The 21,595-nt window shown below is 37.2% G+C and overlaps 1 protein-coding gene across 4 annotated transcripts in view; it reads right to left on the bottom strand.

Moving 5' to 3' along the window:
• ANKIB1 (ankyrin repeat and IBR domain containing 1) overlaps nt 1-21,595 on the bottom strand; it is a 95,012-nt gene that overhangs the window by 46,921 nt on the left and 26,496 nt on the right. For all 4 annotated transcript variants that reach the window (XM_062569112.1, XM_062569113.1, XM_062569111.1 and 1 more), the window contains exons 2-3: nt 15,778-16,046; nt 21-321 (exon numbers count right to left, since the gene is read on the bottom strand). In XM_062569112.1, the coding sequence (XP_062425096.1) occupies nt 21-321; nt 15,778-15,965 (489 nt within the window). In that variant the 5' untranslated portion in view covers nt 15,966-16,046. The remainder of the gene's footprint in view (nt 1-20; nt 322-15,777; nt 16,047-21,595) is intronic.

The raw sequence follows: 21,595 nt of genomic DNA, 5'->3' as shown, positions 1-21,595 counted from the left end.
GATTATATAGCAACTTTTACCTCTACACAGGTTTTCATCCCTGAGGCAGCAGCATAGTGCAAAGGTGTATTTTTTTTGTTATCAACAGCATCAATTGCTGCTCTCTCATATTGTCCTTCATCCAGTTTTGCTCCCTTCCACTTCAGGATCATTTGCAGACAGTCTGCTCTTCTAAAGTCATCTTCCGAGGGTCGTGTCAGGCGAGGGTGAAGAGCTCCTTCAGCTATCATGATCTGAGGTCCCATACACAGTAAGTGCATAGATGTTTCATTGTGCACGTTCCGTTTATTTGGGTTTCCATCTCTAACAAAAAGAAAAGTTCTACATGGGGGGAGAAAGGGATAAGAACAATAATCAGCACACAATGCAATGCAGCTCACGTCCTGGAAGCGGGAAGGGTCTGTTAGCACTAGCCCCTTTTCCTCCTGCCAAGATTTTGATTAGCCAGGTCAGGGATAAACAGTGTTAATAGGTCATGACTACTGGATATGTCTATTTCTTAACATGTAGAAGTAATCTTTATAGACACCTTTTATGTGGTGTTCACAAAGCGCTTTAATTACCCATTCGCTCTCTCCCCAAGACTATAAATTGCTTTTGCTTTCATTTTAAGAAATCCAGATGTGAATCAGCGTGCTTGAGAACCCTGTTCAGAGCACCAATAAGCACCTCCAAAAAGCTGAAGGAATATTTCACAACCATATGTGAGTACTAACAACACTTCTGCATTACTCTGAGGAGTCAACCGTGAAGATCAGGATGAATTACCAAAACATCATTAAGTTGCATATTTAACTACTTTGTCAGTATGTAACATAAATTTTAGCTGGTAGAATTCTAAAATGCTGTGTTGTATTACAAGAACTTATTAAGTCACAACATCAATGAGATGGAGAGTAGCTGTGTTTTAAATTGTGGTGCACTTGGTAGTTTACAAACAGATGATGTCAATTAAGTTCATCCCCCTCTATGCCTTAACATGCTAAACACTAACTAAAATGTTAAATGCTAATCTAAATGTTTAAAATGCTAGTGGCACTACTTAAAAAAAAAATCATTCTTCTCCTCATCTTCATTCAGATGTAAAGGCAATATTTCCTATTTCTTGAAAATATATGAAATTCTTTTTCTGCTAGCACTACACGTACTGAGAAAGACTCTCCTTGCTACTCGTTTTGGAAGTGCAACGCAATGCAAAGCCTCACCTATGCGGATGACAGGGGCTGGCAAGAGTGAAGGTTTTCTCTAGAATGCTTTAGAGGCCGTTCCAAATGGGCAGTAAACTTTACCAGCCAGAAGGACCAGCTGAGGAACGAAAGGGGAACAACAAACTGATTGCTGCAATCATAACTCTGATTTCTGCCAGCTCCTGAGACAACACAGCTTTCTGCTGCATCTTGCCAGTAATGAATTATGAAAGTTACAATCCAGTTCTGCAAAGGAAGAACTAAGACATCGTACTAGCCCTTAACACTAAACTTGCTTTAGCCTTTTGATGCTGAAGGTAATAATTTTTTTCTTAAGGGCAGGTGAGAGGCAGGAAAAAGTGGAGAAGGAAGACTGTCTCTTCATGGGTGGCCATCTGCAGGAGATTCAACAAGAAAGCAAGACCCTTGGTAAGGCTGGGGGCAAAAAGAAGGCACTGATGAAAGAACTGTGTGAAGATAGGAGGGATGCCTCAAAAACGAGCTAGCATCGTGTTAGATCAGAAGCATGGTGCACAGGTTCAAGATGTCCCTGCAGGAACACTGGGACTGCTCATAAATCCCACCAGACAAAGCCAGTAGAACTCACTGCTCATCCCCACATCAAACTGCTGCTTGCCTCCTGACAAAAAACAAATTTGATGGAAATTGGTTCCACTTGTTTTTCTATAAAAATATCACGAGGCAATGGTCTCTCAATAAGTAGCAAAACATCGATTGGTATTTTTAATTTTCATGTCAGGATATCTCTGTTGGCACTGTAAGTCTTAATGTCAAACCTTTTTAAAATAACATTTCCTTTCTGTTGCTACACTCAGTAAACTATTCCTCATCTTGCTGTTTAGAGCTGACTGTAGTAAGCCACATCAATGTTAAAACTATTTGTACCTTGTCTCTATTAGGATTTTATACTGAAATAGCTACTGCATTTAAAAAGAAAACAAAACCAAAAAACCTACTTTTGTAGCAAACTACTTTGGTAGCAAAAATGGTCCTTAGAGAAAGCTGCTCTGCAAAGCAAAGCTAGTAGAGATAGCAGACATCTGTTATTTTCAAATGAGATGTGGAATGAATAGAGAAGAAAGTGTCACAAAAAAAGGTGCCAGATCCCTTCTGCAGTCACTGTAATGGACTGTGCAATAAAACAGGGTATCAAAAGTACCAGTCTCTCTGCAGAAGCCTTCAGCAGGCATTCCTGAGGACAAACAACTGGAGAAGTACTGACACGGAAGGCACTGAGTGGTAAAATGGGCCAAGCAACAAGAGAGTAGTACAAAGCTAATGCAAAAATCTGATATTGCAGGTAGGATGGATTTCATCTTTCACATATATTGCCTGAACTGTATTTCAAAGTTTGAACTTAGTCTGTAAAACATGCTAGATCGCTGCATTAATTAGTTTCATGCTTCAAATGTCATAAGCTGGTTTTTAACCACATTTCTTCCTCCCCCTTAGAGTTGCTTTACATCCAACATACTGATTTCTGCTAGCTCTCTAATAAAAAAAGTAAAATGTTACTTTAAAATTCAGTGTAGAACTTTGAGATTTATGTATTACTCTGAACCAGGGCTTGTGTTATTTTTTAATTGCCAGAACACATTCATTGAATCCTCTCATATCAGACGAAGTATTCCTAGTATCTTTAGACACCTAACTCTTTACTGTCTAAGCTTGAAAATATTACATTTATCACTTAAATTCCATACTGTGGTATTTTAAAGCATGTGATTCCCTCTGAATCAGGTGACTGTATATGACTGCAAAACGGCATGACATTCTGATAGCAATCTTGTCACATACGTTCTTACAAAGCATTATTTTATATCTAAACAAAAATATTCAAAACCTCTGCTAATGTAATAGTAAAGCTAACTGGATTGTATCAATTGCCTGGGCAGCAGTTGATTATTCTGTACATATTCTTTCCCACTGCTCTTCTGTATGTTTTAAAATTACTATATTTTCCCCAAGAATCTCTGCCAAAATTCTGCTTTAATAAACTGAAGCCATTCGATCAAATATATGCTGCAATCTATTAATATTCCTTTACAAGGATTTACGTAGGTAATGTTTATAGAAGAACCAAGTGCTGAACAGATACAAATGCTCTCTCACAGCTGGATGTTGCATGTTATACCCACAGTACAGTGATGAGATGCTTCTAAGAAAACTGCCCTAGGCCATAACTCTCTGTGCATAAACATCAAATTTCAAGGCTGTCAAATTAGTAGCCCCTTTTAAGCCCTAAAATTCTCCTTAACGAACTAAAAAATATAAAATGGTAGCTATACTAGTCAGTAACTATTACTATAATCCTCTTCCACCATAAAATTAAGCTTTTGGGGAAAAAGAACATTACTACTCAAATATGAGTCTTTCAGCAAGGTAGACTTTCAACACCTGCAGCAAGAAATAACAGTAGGGTTTTTTTTTTTAGATGATAAATCCAAAATACATCACTAGAAGGCCATTCCCATACCTAACCTCAGCATCTACTATAATCCAAAAGTTATCTGGTAAAAACTTGTCCAACAGTATCTAAACACAATGAAATCTTCAATAAGAACCATCTTCTGCAGATGGCTGTCACATATTCACTTAAAATATAAGCAAGTTTTCTAGAACAATTTTAGTAGCACTGTTGATATGAAACAAAAAAAGAAAGAAAGAAATCAGTTTTGATTACTTGTTCTCCTTCCTTGACAATCAACTTCCCTGTCTCATAAATGAATTCAACAAACATCAGAGCTGACAAACAAAGCCACCACCTCACTTTGGATCCATACCTGGGCTTGGAAGTGCTTCGACAAATCCTCTTTTCTTTCTCTAATGCCTTACAAAAGTCAAAGGGACAACTCTTCTCTTCATTCAAAGGGTAAGTTCAGCCAAGGCTGAAAAGCCCAGCTCAGTCCATGACTTAAAATATATAGAGATGATGAATAATGTCCAAAAAGAGGTGAATTCATACATTTTACATCTACAGTTTGACTGTTTGAAGGGGCCTCATTTTTATCACTGATATTTGGTATGTAAGGCTTTCAAACAATAGTGCTATAGACTCCTGCAATTTGGCTGAGAGCTTCAGAGGCATAAAATGTTAAATTCTGCCTGGAAATTTACTGGCAGAGTAAAAATACATAGCGCCTATGGGAAATACCACTCAGCCACAAGGCAGTCAGACTACTTTAATTGCAGTTTCCAAATTTTGCTTTAAGCTGCAGCTCTTCTCAGACTCCAATCTAGAGGTGACAAAAGCACAAAAAAAGTGGCAGAATAGAAAAGGCTGTAACATTTACACCTACTACTATCCGTATTTGCTGAAAAGCAGCAAGAGACTCAAGATCATCAGGCTGTGAACTTGAATAATAAACAACTCATACATTCCCTCACTCCCAGAAAGTAACATCACCACAATCACTTCTTTAGGTTCTTACAAAATCTGTCATGTTTAGGGAAGGAAAATTGCCATATATATGTGTGTGTGTGTGTATATCTCACACACATATGTGATACATATACATGTATGGAAACATCCTTAAAAAGCATATGAAGTATCTATGTATAGGAAAAATAAAATCAAATTAAAAAGTGGTATAAAACAAAGCTATACAGATAGCTCTGAGAGCTAGAGACTAAAGCAATCTGCATCTGGTCAAGACAGTGGTCAAAGACAGTGAATTTTACTGATTTAAGAATGCAAGGCACTTGCATACATTATATATTCTATACAATATACTATACTATACAAATTATACCGTAGCTTTAAACTAGGCAGCTTACATACTAGAAAAGGGCTGGCGGCAGCAGAGAGGTAAACTAACCTGCACTGGATTCCGTTTCCTGATGTCTGCTCTGGTTCTTGGGTTAGCTAGCACAGTTAAGTTTAGCTCACTGTTAAACAAATTACATTGCAAACTCTGATGCAGGCATAAACCTAAAGCTAACAGCTTTTTGAGCATTAAGAGAAGTATGGCTAAACCATAGTTATCAAAAAATACAGCCCCATTACCTCAGTAACTTAAAAATCACAGGCAATGAATTAAATCATATAGTTATTTTGAACCATTGAGCTTCCAACACTGTAGGACAATACTGATGCATGGTAACTTTGTTCTATCATTTTATTATTGCAAAGAACTGTTCCCCTAAACATGCTACAACACATAAACACAGTGTACTAGTAAGCACAAGAAATATTTTTAGACATTACTGACAGCTCTATGGAAGTATAGGCTGGTATAAATAATTTTGCAAGAAGTATTATTATTCAGCTGATGTTGACAGTCACATCTAGTAGCAACAATTACTGACATTCTTATTCATTAGATGGCTCTAGAAAATTATTAGCACTTACAAGTTCTCCTCTGGAAAGACTGACAGTTTCATTACGATTCTTAAGCTTCCCCTACAGCTGAAGAAGCTCTCGTATGCAGTAGATAAAACTTGGTAGGAGACTGCCTATTTCTATTTCAAGATAAAAAATCTGCTGACAGATCATTAGCACCTGCCAATTTATCAAAAAGAAATACATGGACTATTATCCTTACTTTTTACATGTCTTAAGTTCAGTTGGCCTCTTGCCTAAGTGTTATTAACACTACCAGAATCCCTCTAAACACTAATCATAACCAGCTAAACTAATGAGTGAGCAATCTGGGCTAACAACAAAACATAGGAAGCATCTGAGAGACCATCACTGGCATCATATCCTACCGGTGATGGAAATTTGTGAAGAGCTAATTCTTCATTCTGAAATTTGAAGCTTTCAGACATTAAAAGATCCCTTATACCAAGGACTCCAATTTGGTCCCCAATTCTGCATCTTTCCTACTAAAAAATGCATCTGATTTGTTCCCACTCATATGAGCCCTATCAAGTCCTGTACATCTTCCAGTAAAAAAGGTTAAATCCATTTCCTAAGTATGCAGAAAGATTCAAACAATGTCTGCAGATTTCCAGAGCTAATCACCATTTTGAGAATCAGGTTCTGACTACGGTGTGTTTTACTTAGAGCAGTCTTAAGTTCAAACGGAAATTTCTGTCTCTGCCAACATACGCTCCCTCCGGCCTGCTTCGTTTATGGACTTTATGTAATGTTACATACAAAAATATTGCCTGGATCTTGAGCACTGTCTTCAGCCTCTCCTGAACTGTTTGCAGTGCCCTAAATATCTTTAAAATCTTTTAAAATGTATTGCTGTCAGTTCACCTACGGCTTCCCCAAGTAGCATGCTTCCAAATAACTATTAAAGCAATCAGATATAGGTCAGCCCCTGGGTCCTGCTGCAGATAGTAACCTTTGGCTTGGTATAACACAGCAGGCCAATGGAGTGGCAGGAGTGGCAAAATGATATAATTGAATTGTGCAGCATAGATCCAAAGGTACTGAATGTTGAAAGTACAGAACACAAAAACTGTTTGATCCTTATAGTTGTTAATACTGCGGACCAAAAAATATGATGCTTTATATATCAATACAAAGCTTGGTAGGAGGAACAGCAGCAACAAATCACAGAATTAAACCATTTCTGATAGGAAAAGATATCAACATCATCATCAAGTTAACTAGAAAACTATGTGCTTTATTTTATCTTGCCCTTGCACTGAACACTTAGGAATTCTGCTTCCGTGACTCCATGCCACTTCTGGCTTTTAGTTCAGCGTTTAAAGCGAGATTTCAAAAGGAAAAGAGCTGAGTGCCAAACTAGAACTAACTTTCACTGGAACTGGCTGCTTACCAACAACTTTGTGGCTATATGTTTTCTGCAATTCAAAAGCTCCCTGATTTTTATCTCTTTTCTCTGGCCCTCTCTTCTATACATTTCTTTGCAGCTAGAAACAATTTTCTAACTTAGGTTTGATTCTTTCAGGCTTCTCTCCACATCCCTCCTTCAAACACAGCTTGTTCTGAAAACACTATCCACACTGAATCCGCTTCTCAGTTAACTGTGAGGCTACAATTTTTAGATTTAGGTTTCAGACAAATGTCAGATGAAATAATAAACATGAAAGTATCAATGAGAGGGTTTATCTTCACCACTGAAGCACACTGCTTTGTATTTCTGAGCGGATACCCTTACCTTTGTGTCTGCTTGTAAATCACACAGCAGTGTATGACATCTAGTTGATAGTTTATATAGCAATAATGATGAAATTACACAGCAAATATTAATGGGCTTTGTATCAATTCCTTCTCTTTCTTGAAAACTATGACTACATTACAGAGATTGTCTCATCTTCCTCTATCCCTTCCTCCTTCCAGAAAAAAAATCTTCCCATTTTTATGTTGCTTGATTTTTAACTTTATTAATAAAACAGACTTAAATGTCTCACGAAAGTTGCCTTCTTTCATGTAAAACAAAAATTTTAAAAACAGATCTTCAGACATGGATTAGCTGCAAAATATAATTTGCCATGTTTTAACTAAAAAAAAATCATGATGGATAAGAGTTTTATTTTTAAAAGAAAAAACTGTTAACAAGTGTATAGCACCACCCAAAGCATATTAACATAGCAATTAAAATTCTCTCACTAGTACATTCTTAGTCCCTTAAAAAATAATTAATTAATTAATAGATCAAAGAATCCAAAGTACATATATTTGTGTCCAAAATGAAAACTGTGTTTGGTCAACAGTCACTGAATATGTTAGCTAGATATTGTATTGAGCTATAAAATTAATTATTTCTGATAAATATAATTCTGTTTAGCAGTCTCTCAATCATTATTTCTACCGGACATTGGCTATTGAAATGGCAGAGCATTCTGCTACATAAACCATGTCTGCCTCGACTTAACTCCCAGAATAAAGTTAAACCATTTGACACAAAGATTCAGCAGTTAACCAACCAACTCAACAGAGTTACAAACTCTATCTGTTAACAAAATTAGTTGAAAGACTCAATCATCCTGATAAAGACCAAAACTATACTGTACTACTTTACAACTCAAATATAATTCTACTTTGCCTGAGATAAAATATTCACAGAGCTCTGCTAAGGAGAAGAGACAAGGCAGAGCAGGAAAGCTTTAAAACTGCATTAATCTGACCTCACTAATCACAAACCGACAGGTTATTTTGCAGTATTGGATTTCCAAGGAAAAGAAAGAATAATACGAGAAATAAACGATAGTTTTAGTAGAAACATTCAGGCAGTCCCTGAACATGTGCAGTGAAGGGCACTGCAGCGTAAGGTTCCTGGCTTATTAAGGGGTGCAGAAACCCTAGCAGCAAAGATTTCAGGATTTCAATTCAATTAGTCCTCTTGCTTCCTTACAAACATTCCCACAAATTCTGGTCAGATCATGCTCTTCACATATCAGTCTCCTACACCAGATCAGAAATTCACTTCAATTATTCCATATTCTAAAGCATTTAGTAGGTGAACAAACATCAGAAACATATAAAACAACTAATCAGAAAAGGGTCTTACAGAATCAAAATCCAAATATTTCTCAGCAGAGGACTAGAACAGTAACAAAATGTTTGGAGAAACACCAATGTTCTCACTTCGCTCGATCCAAATATTGCACTTAACATTCACAGCAGGCCACAAAAGTGAAACATCTGGCACTGTAGCACATACAGTATATCCCACAATTAGTATGCAATGCTGATATTGTAATACTATGAAAGAATGTTCAACTTACTGTTCCACAGGTGCCTATTATTTCATTTTTTTATGATCTAACACATTTTAGAATGAGATTTATCTCCCCAGCCATAGGGATGCAGGAATCACACTGATCTACTTACCCTAGACTTCCATTCAAAATCAATGGGGAGAAGGAGGAACTTCTGGGGTTCAATTAATTTAATATATTTAGGGTAAACTTTACAATGAAATGAACTGTGCTCTAGCCTTCGCTGCTTATTCTGACTAGATCTATTAACTACATCTGCACTGACTATAAAAGAAGCCTAGATGACTAATTCCAATGCAGACATACATCCTTTTATGAATAAACTTCATCTTAAGTGTGTGGGAGAATAGGAAGATAGGTAGACGCCTTTTATGTTCAGATCAGAAGTCAAAACTTTTAAAAACTAATTTTAGGGAGAAGTGTAAACAAATATTATACCTTCATCATATTTTGAACTGTAAAATTGCCCTGGAAAACACTAAACAAACAGTTAATAGATCAAAGAGAATAAAAGAGAAACTCCCCCTGCATTTCAGAGCTGCCTGCTGAAAACGTCCATATATTCAATACAAATTTCCTTACACCGGGACTCTAGTTCTGGCCAATTCTTTTTTTTTTTTTTCCCCTTTTTTTTTCCTTATTTGCCATTATTAGACAAAAAGCTGCCATTAACTCTCTTCTTCTTTCTGTTCTGCTCACTCACATCTATTTCAAAAGTACAGATAGGAGGGTAATCCAGAAGAAAACAACAGACTTGCCAGAAAGGCACTTGAGCAGGATTTTAGAAATTTGACAAAAAGAGTTGCACCTACTGTGCTACATTTGTGAGCACTTCAGAATGCAGGATTTAGGTCAATCTGGATGTCGAATTTAAACATTCACAGAACTTCTGTCTCAGTCACAATATAATAGTGAAGTACTCTGTTTGTGTTCGCAGCATCAGGAAAAAAAAATTCCTAAATTCAAAGCAGCTTTACAGCATTAAAAAACAATCAATCATAGCAGCTCTCTGAAGCCTGCAGAAGTTCTGCAAAGACGTTAACAGGATTTTTTCTAATACTTCTCCTTGATATATATATTTTTTTCCTCCCCTCCCCCCAATAACTATATCCTCTCAACTTGAGCAAAGACATGGTTTGAAAAGCAGACTGCACACATCTCCCTCTAATGCACTGAAACTAGTTTTCAACATGACTGGAAAGGAAAATAAAATCACAGAAAAAACAAAAACATGTCATTGGAAGAGTCAGCCTCAAATGTTGTTATAACCAATGCTGTGTTTCCTATAATGTCAACAAATTCGCTGTTAAATTCATCCTGTGAAACATACTGGTAATCTCAAAAATCTTTCTCTTTGGGCACTATAGTTGCTTTGAAGAATCTTTATTGAAATCTCTGAATTAGTCATAAAAGATAAGTAAGATAAGGATACATCAACTTGAAACTCCAAGAAAAGCTGCATATTTATTTTTACGTATCAGGAAATTTCAGCCTAGAAGAAACCACCGCTACTTTGATCTTCTGTTGTTCTGTTGCAGGGAAAAATACTTCAGAATCTACAAATATTTCCTATAGCCAGATGCTGGATACATTCAGCAGTGTTTATCTCTGACTAGTTTAAGTTGCCTTCAATATCAGAGTTCTTCTATTATTATCACTGAAATGCAGGCATGGAAAAAGTCAAAAAGGGACCTTCTTTTCAGTTTCAGGCTGCAACTCAATTTTCATATTCTTCTGCAATTGTAAAACTTCGCTTTTTCCAGTTCTAAGAAAAAATCAGCTCCACAAACCATTTCTGCTTCCCGACCACCTCATGTTCCTACCACTTCCTCCTCCTCCTTTAACCCAAGACCAGCAGTAACTGTTACAAACGATCCTGTTTTGGCTTGAATATTCACAGAGTGTTCAGGCATAACATACAATATGTTATGTATGAACATACAATAAAAAAAAACAGCATTAATTCAAAAAGCTTCCCAGTACAACTACAACACTGAAAGTTACGGCACAATACATACAGCAAATTTTATCTAAGATTTTTTTTTCCCCTTTCAACCACAAGTAGTTTCCTTGTGATTTCCAGCCACTCCATCTCAATGACCCTCAGAAAAGATGTATTCTGTTGTCTTATTTCAGGGGTGGTTCACCAATAGCCAGATTGCGGTGGATAGCTTCCAAAATTTATAGCAGTGCTTTTGAACTGGTCAGTCACATGGCCTCTGATGTATTACTGTCTTCAAATTAGGGGAAAAAAAAGCCCTGAGGACCTTAGAGGTACTTGCTCACTTGAGAACTGAATTTTGTAAAGAAAACAAATCCCCTGTGTTTCTCTGTAATGTTTAGATTTATTTAACTGAATGAAATTAAAACTACCTCCTTGAATAGGAAGCTCTTATCAAGACCTTCATTCACAGGGAATCATGATAAATGTTAGTAGTGGGACAAGAGCTATTTGTATGTTTTACAAAGCTCTCACTTACAAAGCTCTCAATTCTCATAAAGTACCTGTTATTTCTTTTTGTTTTTGCAAATGCTATGTATGTTCTATCATTACTTCAGAAGTCTTACCTATCATCCACAAGATATTACCTTGGAATGACCACAGTCTGAACTGTAAAACCCATATAGCTTAGTAACACAGAGGTAGCATTTCTGAATCAGCGTTATTAACACCCAAGGCAAACTACTTTGAAAGCTGATGCTGAATTTTAGCACCAACAGCAGATGTCTAGAGACTATAACAGAAAATCACCGAGTAAAGGACACTCAAACTGTTCCCACAGTATTTATAATATAGTCCAAAAAAGAAAACTTGAATTGTTTATAGTCTTTTGCTTCCAAAATAGAAAGCCTTCTCATGCTTTCTATAGAGATTTTAAGGCATATATTTTCACTTTGTTCCTTTTCATTTTTAATAAGAGGTCTCAAACTGGAGTTGCTGAACTCAGTAGCCTGACAGAAGAAATGCTGCAGCAGCTCCCTGTCTCCAGGACCAGCCAGCAGCAAGGCTTAGCATTTCAACACCTACACACACACCTGTATACAATACGTACACACACGCACACAGCTCAACATGGACGGAAACACTTCCCGGCTTGCCCATCTCTATACTCACTAGTGATTACACATCGATATACTGACATAACACGCCTGCGTGCACCGACCTCTGTCCCACGTCCCCACTCCAGCTGCTGGCACTTAGACCCTCTCTCTCTGGCACTGCACACCCGCAGGCCCCTGGGACTCGTGGTCTCATGCCAGGCGCTGGCACCTAGCCCTCCATATGCCCACTGTTCTAGAAAAGACTCCTCATCCAGGAGAATAGTTAGGAACAGAACTTAAGAATAAAACAAGGCAGACCGCAGTGATCAGGTGCAGGGCACGGCCAGACAAACATACTGACTGGCTGCCTGCTGATAAGCAACCAGCCCTTTTAACCCTTTTTCCTTAGTCTTCTTGTGCTTGCTTCTCCTCAACTCACTCTTTGATCCCACCCTTTCCCCACCTTTGGTCCCTTTCCTGAACATCCCATAATACATCTGTACAATGCCAAGATGCTCTTTCCCTGCATCCCGTAATGTGTCCCACACCCCTGTAATGCCACCCAAGTGCTCCAGGGCGCCCTTCACGGTGATGGAGGTCACACTGGGGCAACAGGTCCATCGCCCCCCCTCCCCGTGACAGCCCCAGGAAGGGGGCTCCTTTCCCGGTCGTGTTCCTGGGGCTCTCTGCCTGCCTCCCTGCCCCTGTGCTCCTTTGCGGTCCTGGAGATCAGCCTTTAATCACATAACCTAACACAAACGGTAACGCAAATAAATGTAATGCTATCGACCAAAGAGAGAAAATGACTATCAACTATCTTTTACTCTGAAGTATTAAACACTATATAGCAACTTCTGGCAACTTCAAATGATGCTATAAAAATTCTTATTTGTGTTTATTAGCCACAGCTATGGATGTTTGTTGTTTTTTCTTTTTTTAAGCATTAAATGTTCCTGTAAAACAAATTAATCTGTCAGGTACTCTGGGTTTTATACCCAAATTTTACTTTAGGTTTCACATAAAACAAAAGTTATACATTACCATCAAAATTGAATGCTAATCTATTTTCCAATTTTCAAATTCAAAATTTTTAATATAACAACAAAGCTTTATATGATATTCATGAAAAATTAAGATAGAAACAATCTCAATATTTTATTATATTTTTGCTGAATCTTGTGAAGAAAAAAGAAAGTAAGATTATATACTGAATACTAGAGTTGATTACATACTAAATTTAGTTTCTGGACTCTAAATGCTGGATAAAAAGCATAGCACCTAGATGACTCAGACTGCTGACCTGGTGTATAATAACCATGCAGTTCAGAAATTGCTGTCAGCTTCAGTTTCTGCCAGCAGACTTCATGCTGAATCACAAAGTTTGTCTAGATGAGAAATTTTGCTTCATGACCCTTCAGCCTTTCCTCCAGCTTCTTCTGTCACCTCTGTTTCTTCACTGCTGAGAAAACTATACCAGGATGTCCTCAACTCCCTTTAATTGCAAACTCAAGTTTCTGTGCTTTCACTTTATCTTTGGAAGTCACCACTAGCTATACATCAGATAAAAGGAAGTTTGTCACTTTATATTAGTATTTGTGAACAGCATTGTCAGAAAGCTTAGTTCTGAACATCTGTATTAAATTATTCTGTTATTCAACAAAAGGTGCTTTGGCAACTACACAGCAACACTCCATTTTCAGAAAATTCTGCACAATGAATCATAAAATGCCGATCAGTTCATATCCACCTACAATATTACAAATGTCAGCTTATAAAGAAAGGTTAAATGATATAGTACATAAAATAGTGTTTAGAGATTTATTACAAATGTCAGCTTATAAAGATTAAATGATATAAATGATATAGTATATAAAATAGTGTTTAGAGATTGAACTACAAATTAGTATAGCTATAGATTCCCAAATATTTAAAATAGGTGTTTCATTAAGATGTAAAGATGCAATATTGTAGCATTATGGACATCCCAGATGGTAAATCTCTCTCAAAATACAGGCAGATTAAAATTCATTTATTTTCATTTCCTATACCTTATCAAAGCATTCATTTTAAGGTCTAATTTATTTAATCTCTTCAATATCCAGGATTTTCCCTATCATAAAGTAGATGCTCAACTAGAAATCATGCCTGCACTTTCTTTGCAGGTAGGCAGACAGTAAGTGCTTTATTTATTCACCCTTACTACTTCTTTTAGCTAAAAAGGCTAAGTTTTGCCTAATATGTCTAAGAGACGAGTTCTAAACAAGAGTCTTACAGAGAGCAGAAAAGAAAGTAGTAAAAAGAAAACCAAAACCAAACCACTTCAGCAAACTGTTCCTAGTAGCATCAGCAACTCCGAAAGTTCATGTTTTCACTAGGAGACTCCAGCAAATAATGGTATGCTCACTATGAACACTAGTGGAAAAAGTTATTACAAATCTGTGACTGAACTAAAAAAAGAATGAATGATTCGTTTGACCATTTATTTGTGATATGCACAAAATAAAACTGAATTGTCCTGTGAGACTTAGATACTGAAAGCCCCATGCAGCTAGTGGTAAAATGTCATGTTCTAAATGTATCCTTGGTCTTCCAAAAGGCTAAGTTTTCCTAGACTGAGAGAAGCATGCTGTAAATCTCAGAGAAAACAATTATGCAGAAAAATGTAACAAAAATGGGATGTTATTTTAAATTAGGTTTACTTTTAAATTTCCTATAGTTCAACAATAAAGAAAGGAGGAAAAGGAAAATTCTGATATATTAAAAAAGAAAAGTAATTAACACAATAGTGAAACCAAAACACCAATTAAAAATAGAAATATGTAATTCATAAGGGAAATACATAATAAAATCAATTCAGATGAAAAGTTATGAAGAATAAAAATTGTTAGCTTGATGAATCTAAACACTGAGAAAAAAAATCTATCATGGTAGGCCTGATGGCTAATAAAAGTTTCAGCATATAACAAACAAAACGAACCTAATAAATACCAAAGGCCCATGAATAGAGGTAAACATAAATATTTAAACAATATTTACAGTAATACACAAAGAGTGTATTCTCCTTCAGTAAATATTTCTATCCTGAATCCTAATATAAGCAAGATGATATTTACAAAATTCCCTCTAACTCATTAAGCACTGAAGCAATGTCTACTCAGAACTGATTTCAAGAATTACTAGACCAAAACAGCTTGTACCCATAATCTCTGGACATAGATAAGATATCTGACTGCATAAAGTTAATCTTTAATTGATTGTAGAATACAGAAGAATACAGAAAAATATGGAAGAACGGAATTGGTTAACATTATGAATTGCCATACATGTAGACTTTGTAAACCTTTATTCAAGTAACACATTCCCTTCTTTTTCCTATGCAGCAATAATAAATTCATTCATTATCATGATATTCCTGTTCACCGTTATTAACCAAAATGGAAAAATTAAAGCTGTTTGAGTAACAGAAGAACATTGTTATGCCATCTGGAAATAGATAAAATCAGTACGGAATACATTAGATACAGTGTTACCTACAGATTATTTTAAAACATGAAAATACATCAAGAATAGTGGAAGAGTCATTATTTTCCAAGAACTAGAGATGATACAAGACATCAGGAAGCACAGTAAATGGTCCAGATTAATGTTATAGGAGGGAACAAAAATACTGAAAATAAAGATTGTTACACCAATCTGTGATTATAGGCTAATCTGGATATTTTCTGTTAGCATTTGGAAACGTTACAGATTCTGTGTCTGTAATACACACACACACACACACATATATATCACACATATACACATCAGATATTTATAGCCTAGTTAAACATCTTGCATTTCTTAGATCAGCTATTCATACAGAAACAAAACCTTCAACGACACTTACCCCAGTATTCGGTTCATCCCATGCCTAGCAGCATAATGTAGCGGAGTATTGTGCTGGTAAGTTTCTCCATACGAAGTATTTGGGTCAAGAGTTTCTTTTAGTTGAGGGTTGCTCTCATATATTTGGCAGGCCAGATTTTCATCTCCATTTATAAGAGCTTTGCGGAATTTGGTGGTTGTATTTCCCATGTTGCTATCCTAGTTAGCAATGGCACTTTCTCCTTTCCCCTTCATCCACTGGCTGAAAGGTTCTGTAACATGCTTCACTGCCTAAAAAGACAAACAATATTTCAGTTATTCAGAACTCTTTCTTAGGTGTATTCATCCAGATTCCAGCACAATAAGCATGTATGTGAGGAAGTATTTAGGGCCTGTATACTCTACCATAAACTGCTGAAGCCCTTAAAGGTAAGTATACACAAATTCCAATTCTTTACAGATTATTTCCCTGTTAAATTGTACAACCTTCCTGTACAAATATTTTTGCAACATATACTCTTTGAACACAAACTGTTCTATTACAGAAAATAAAAAAGATGGCTTATATCCATCTGTAATAGAAGGCAAAGATGAACACTGAATTTCTGTGAACGAGAATAAGAAATTAGAAGTGATTTCAAAACATAGTAAAACTAAAGCAAAATCATTAAAACAAGGCATAAAATTCTTCATAACATGCAAAAAAAGTGGACATCAGTGTTCAGTTTTCACTCAAAGAATATCACATAAAATGTGCGTGCAACCTGTGCGTATGGGGGTGGGTGTAAATAGCACTTTTTTGTGCCAGTAAGACCAATGCACATGAAGGTGAGATTTATCACTGCCCCATTTAACTGTTCTGCTCAGTAGACTTTAAAACAGCCAATCCCATTTCTAAAGTGACACTTAGTAATAAAGAATGGGTCCACACAGTGCCAGGCATTATACTGGCACTAACTAATTGCACCTTGCAATTAGGCACCTTGCAATTAGTGACTTCAGATGCATCTTGCCTGCAGCTCTGCTCCCCAGCCTCTCACCTTCACCTCTGGTAAGGGACCAGCAGCTCAAGCCACACACAGAGCGGGCAGGGGGGAGCATTAGCTCATGAGACAGGACAAGGGAAGCTTATCAGGCCCTGCAGAGCACACGCTGATTTATGTCACAGAGAAAAAGGGGACTCAGCACGGAGCTGCAGCTGGAAGCAGAGTGAACCTTCTCGGAGGTCTCTGTTGTGCATGAGTCACCCCATCTAGAGGCTACATGTCAGATCCTCCTCCTACCGCACACTCTGGCATCCAAACATGCCAGACACAGCAGGTTAGGAAAATGAACACTACTTATGCTGGGCACATACACTCAGGCAGGGCAGAAGCTGCTACACACCCAGTACTTTATATCCTACTTGTTCTGGCGAGGCCTATCTCAAACTTTAATTTTTACAGTTCAATACAGTCTATGTAGAGTGCTCACTGTATTCAAGTTAGATTGAGACTAGGAGAGAAGACAAATACACAAGCTGATGAACATAGCAGAGTAGCTTTTTACACCTGAGTTACGAAAAAACAAAAAACAGAAAGGAGAGAGAAGCACGTGAGAGGGGAAGAGCAGAATGAAGATGTGCTGATAGGACTGTGATGGCAGAAAAAGGAAAAGCTCAGAAGGAATCAGCACGAATCAGAGGAAGTTGTCAAAACAGTAGAAAGTTCCCTAAACATCTGAGAAAGAACTGCAATGACACATTTGTGTTCCCATAGTGTGTTCCTCTTACGAGCTCCTTTCTGCTACTAGTGTGAACTTGCACGTTCTTTTAGTAGCAAGAGTAACAACAGAACGGGGTACACTTGCACACCTTTAACTTTGGATCCCAGTCTTGCTATGGCTGTGCTCAGAAGATCCCATTTGGCAGGAGATCCCACTGACTGGAGTCATTCACTGTCTCCTCATTTGGTGAAGAGGAGGGGAAACACCACCCGGGTCCTAATATCACCAGAACATACTTCTCTATCTGAGCAGTACTAGAAGAGCAGTGGCCTTTGGTGGCTTCTATTTTAATAACCTCTGCCTTCAAAACTTTGGTGAGGCAATCCTTGTTTTGAAGTTGCTGTGTCCTCTTTTTGATGCCATGGCGTGACAAAACTAAGGCACTGCTGAATCATCCAACACAGCAGGTTAAACATGTTGCCCATGCTCTCCTCTGTGACCAGAGCTAACTAACTAGCAACTGAGTTAATCAAAAGTTTCTCATAAAAATAAAGAAGCAGGTACTCATCCAAAAGTAAATGCACTTCATTAATAATTTTAATTATATAGACAAACCAAACCCAAGATTCTTAAATTAAACTATTGATTCTGCAATATTTTATATCTTTTAGTCATCCTTATATTTTAAAATGTAAGTATATGAATACTATATTTATATTCAAGAAAGCCACTGTACATTCACATGACCATGGCACAGCTCGCTGTGCTACAAATTAATGTGTTTCAGATGTAACAGCATCTACATATCTAGAGTTTTAGGCTTTAATGAAAGACTGTACAACAACAACAAAAGCTCAGCCCTTCACAGTCAACCAGCAGTTCACATCAGCATCTACATAAAAGCAAAATAAATAAAGCATAGTATCTGCAACAGCTAGGACCTCAAATACAGCTTTTAAGAATGATTTTCTGCCAAGTTTGTTAACAAGACAGGTTTATGCAATTACATTATCCGTCAATCTCTATCTACCACCAATAGCTCTTAAGAAAACAGACAAAATGTCTCAAAAGATATGTTCCTATAAACCTAAGGAAAATCAGTAATGCAGATCCCATCAGCACCCCTAATGAGCAAAAAAAGCACAAAAATGTCTTCCACCATTTACAATTTAAAGGTAACAGCATCAATTGCCATGCACATATTTCTGGAAATTAGCTTACACATTAGCTTGCATTTTAGCATGTGCCAGCTGCAAACAGGCTGCTTCCTGCCCAGACCTGGAACATTACACAAATCTGGGTAGGGATGAGAGAGGGAGCTGAGAGTAAGAAGAGAAGACTGTGCCCCCAGGGAATCCGAGAGAAAGGATGGTTCTGGCAACATGAGGAAGAGCTGAAGGTATTAAGGGAGGGGTCTGGGAACGCACAGAAGTGAGGGTCTATGCCGTTCTGTAGAATTTAAAAGCTCAATTTTTTTCAGTGCAGATATTGCAGAAATTGCTTAAGTAAATGTCATGAATTCTACTGCACACCAAACAAGCTTTATTTTTTGCTGAAGTATAGATATATTAGATGGGAGCACATCTGCTCCTCTGTTGAGAGAGCAATCCAGTGTCAGTGAAGAGAATAAAACATTAATGAGTAATTTAAAAAGATGATATCCAGTATTTTTTGATATTTTATACAGGAAAATATTTCTAAAATTTACTTGAAAAAATACTGTATTAAAAAGCCTCTTGCATTGTACTTTATTTTTTCTGCTAAAAATCAATAACAAAGTGAATAGATTTTTAGCATTATTAACCATTTAAGGCTGTAGCAGTGCCTACACTGAGCTTCATGCTAGACATGGAGTAAATCTATTATCCAAATGCTCAAATCTAAAAAGTCAAATGTTACCGGAAAGTGAGACAAAACTGGTTTGGAAAGGAGTGAGAAAGTACGGAAACAATAATACACAATTGTGCAACACAACTTTTTGGCAATCGTGCAAAAATCAGAGCTTTATAAATGACTAGTCATCATCAGGTCGCGTTTTACAGAATGTGCTCTGGAAAACAGTTTCAAAAGGCGACTTGACAGAGAGCACTTGCTGCAAGTGCACTGCTACAGCCTGTTCAGAATCACTCCTATTCCTCCTGCTGCACCCTCTTCTGAGCTTAAACTCTCAGGGTTAGGGCATATTTTTTGTCTTCTTTAAAAATATATCCAGTATTAGACCTAGCAGTGTTAAGTTCTTCAAATGGATTTCTAGACACAAATTAAATACAAGAAATACAATGACAATATACTACTGAATGCAAAATTACAGGCAGCGAGTGTACGTGTGTGCGCGTGTGTGTTTTTAAAAACATAATCATCTCCTAGTTAATTTTAAATAAAATCTCTTCTGGTTAACAGGATTAGCCTCCTGAACTTCTAGATTCTACTAAAAACAGAAGTAAAGTATTTGTCTAGGGTAACAATTCCAACAATAAGAATGAATAATATAGAGGACATAGGTATGTTACTCAAACTTTTACGCGCGTTATCATAACATCTGTGAATTTTAGAAATATACAGCATGTACTGCAGAAAATAGTGCTTTTTGCTTCCCTAAAAAAGCTTAGAGTCTACATGTAAGATAGAGGATTATATCTGATACAGATATGATATAGACAGGTGAATGACAAAAAACAGTAAAATGTTGGTCTGTATAACAGGACTACTGACCAAAATTCCAAGATTTTCACAGTCAAAAGAAGGGGAGAATTTTAAGATGGATTATGGAAAACAGCAACACTGTGGCTCTGAACAGACATAAGTGCAACTCCCCCCAAGTCCAAGAATCAGCATAAAGGTATGACGACACTTGAAAATTTAACAAATGGCTAACGTAACTCTCATCATTACACTCAAAAGACAATGAAAGATGATAGAATGGGGGTAGTCCATGAAAGCCTTTCAAATGAAGACAAACAGCTTATATATTTGATGTGAAGCCTCTGGAAGAAAACAAGGAGAGAAGCGACAGGGTCAAAAACTGGTCCAGAAAACAATTCCCTATGTAAAATACGTGATACTATGAACTGTAATAATGCCTGCCACCTTTATACAGTACCTACAAGGTCTTCATTTTTCCCACTATGACAGGCACTAGCCTCTTATGCTGTAGAAAGGTGGTGGGCCACACAGTAGTTTTCTAAATCAGATATCAAACATAACAGGCAGAAATATAGACAGACATGGGAGACTCTCTCTCTCTGCTAGAGCAACTCGCAAGAGCAGTTGGCTCCCAGTATGCCTGGAAGCTCAGAGGAAACCAGGATGGGCAACTGTTGTCTCTCTCAGGATGTCACGGGACGTAAGTGTCCTGCCGTGAAATATTTAAGATCTGCCCATTTGTAATCTATAGATGATCTAGTTGACCAAGGAAGCTTCTACTTAAATTGAAGTAGAAGGAGGAAAAGACGTGATCTGATGAAATAGGATCTGGAAATGTCAGAAAGGGGCCTAGTCTGTCCCAACCCCATTAAGAGCTTCCTGTCCCTTATGTGCTCTGGGAGACCAGCAAGGTAACAGGGCCAACGCTGGATCCTGGCAGTGACTCGGAGAAAGGAACTTGGCTCACTCTTTCATCTTCTCTAGTTTCATGCTTTTGAAAGTGAAGGGCCTGTGATGGATATATTTCCTCCTGAAAGGGGAAATGGGTGTCAGGGAAGGGGGGGGGGGCTGTAAGGTCCTGGCAATCCACCACCACAGGGACTTGGACAGCTTCCATGGACCAAATAAAAAGGTTGCTAAAGCTGTTTCAGCAGCTCCCAGGCTACTATTGCTAGCATGTAGTGTTGATGTCAATGTTCTTATTTTGCTGTTTGGGTAAATTCAGCACTAAAAAAATTCTTAGGCTATTTTTCAACGTAGCATATAACAAAAAGTCTCTGTGTAACAAAAATGACAACATGAAAATCCAAGACTTGAACAGAATTTTACAGAACAAGAGAAGATATTTCTTTAGCAGGCAGACTGACCTACTGAATTTGCAAGTTCTGTGGTAAGAAAAGGGCTTCATAAAGCAAGTATCATAAAGTATCATAACCTTTAACAATAAAGAATATAGGAAAAACTAAATGCAACGGTTGGCTAATTATTCACTA

Source organism: Rhea pennata, chromosome 2 (genome assembly GCF_028389875.1).
Source record: "Rhea pennata isolate bPtePen1 chromosome 2, bPtePen1.pri, whole genome shotgun sequence".
Classification (NCBI taxonomy): domain Eukaryota; kingdom Metazoa; phylum Chordata; class Aves; order Rheiformes; family Rheidae; genus Rhea; species Rhea pennata.
The sequence above is the reverse complement of the archived record's forward strand: the minus strand, read 5'-3'. Positions and strand labels throughout refer to the sequence as shown.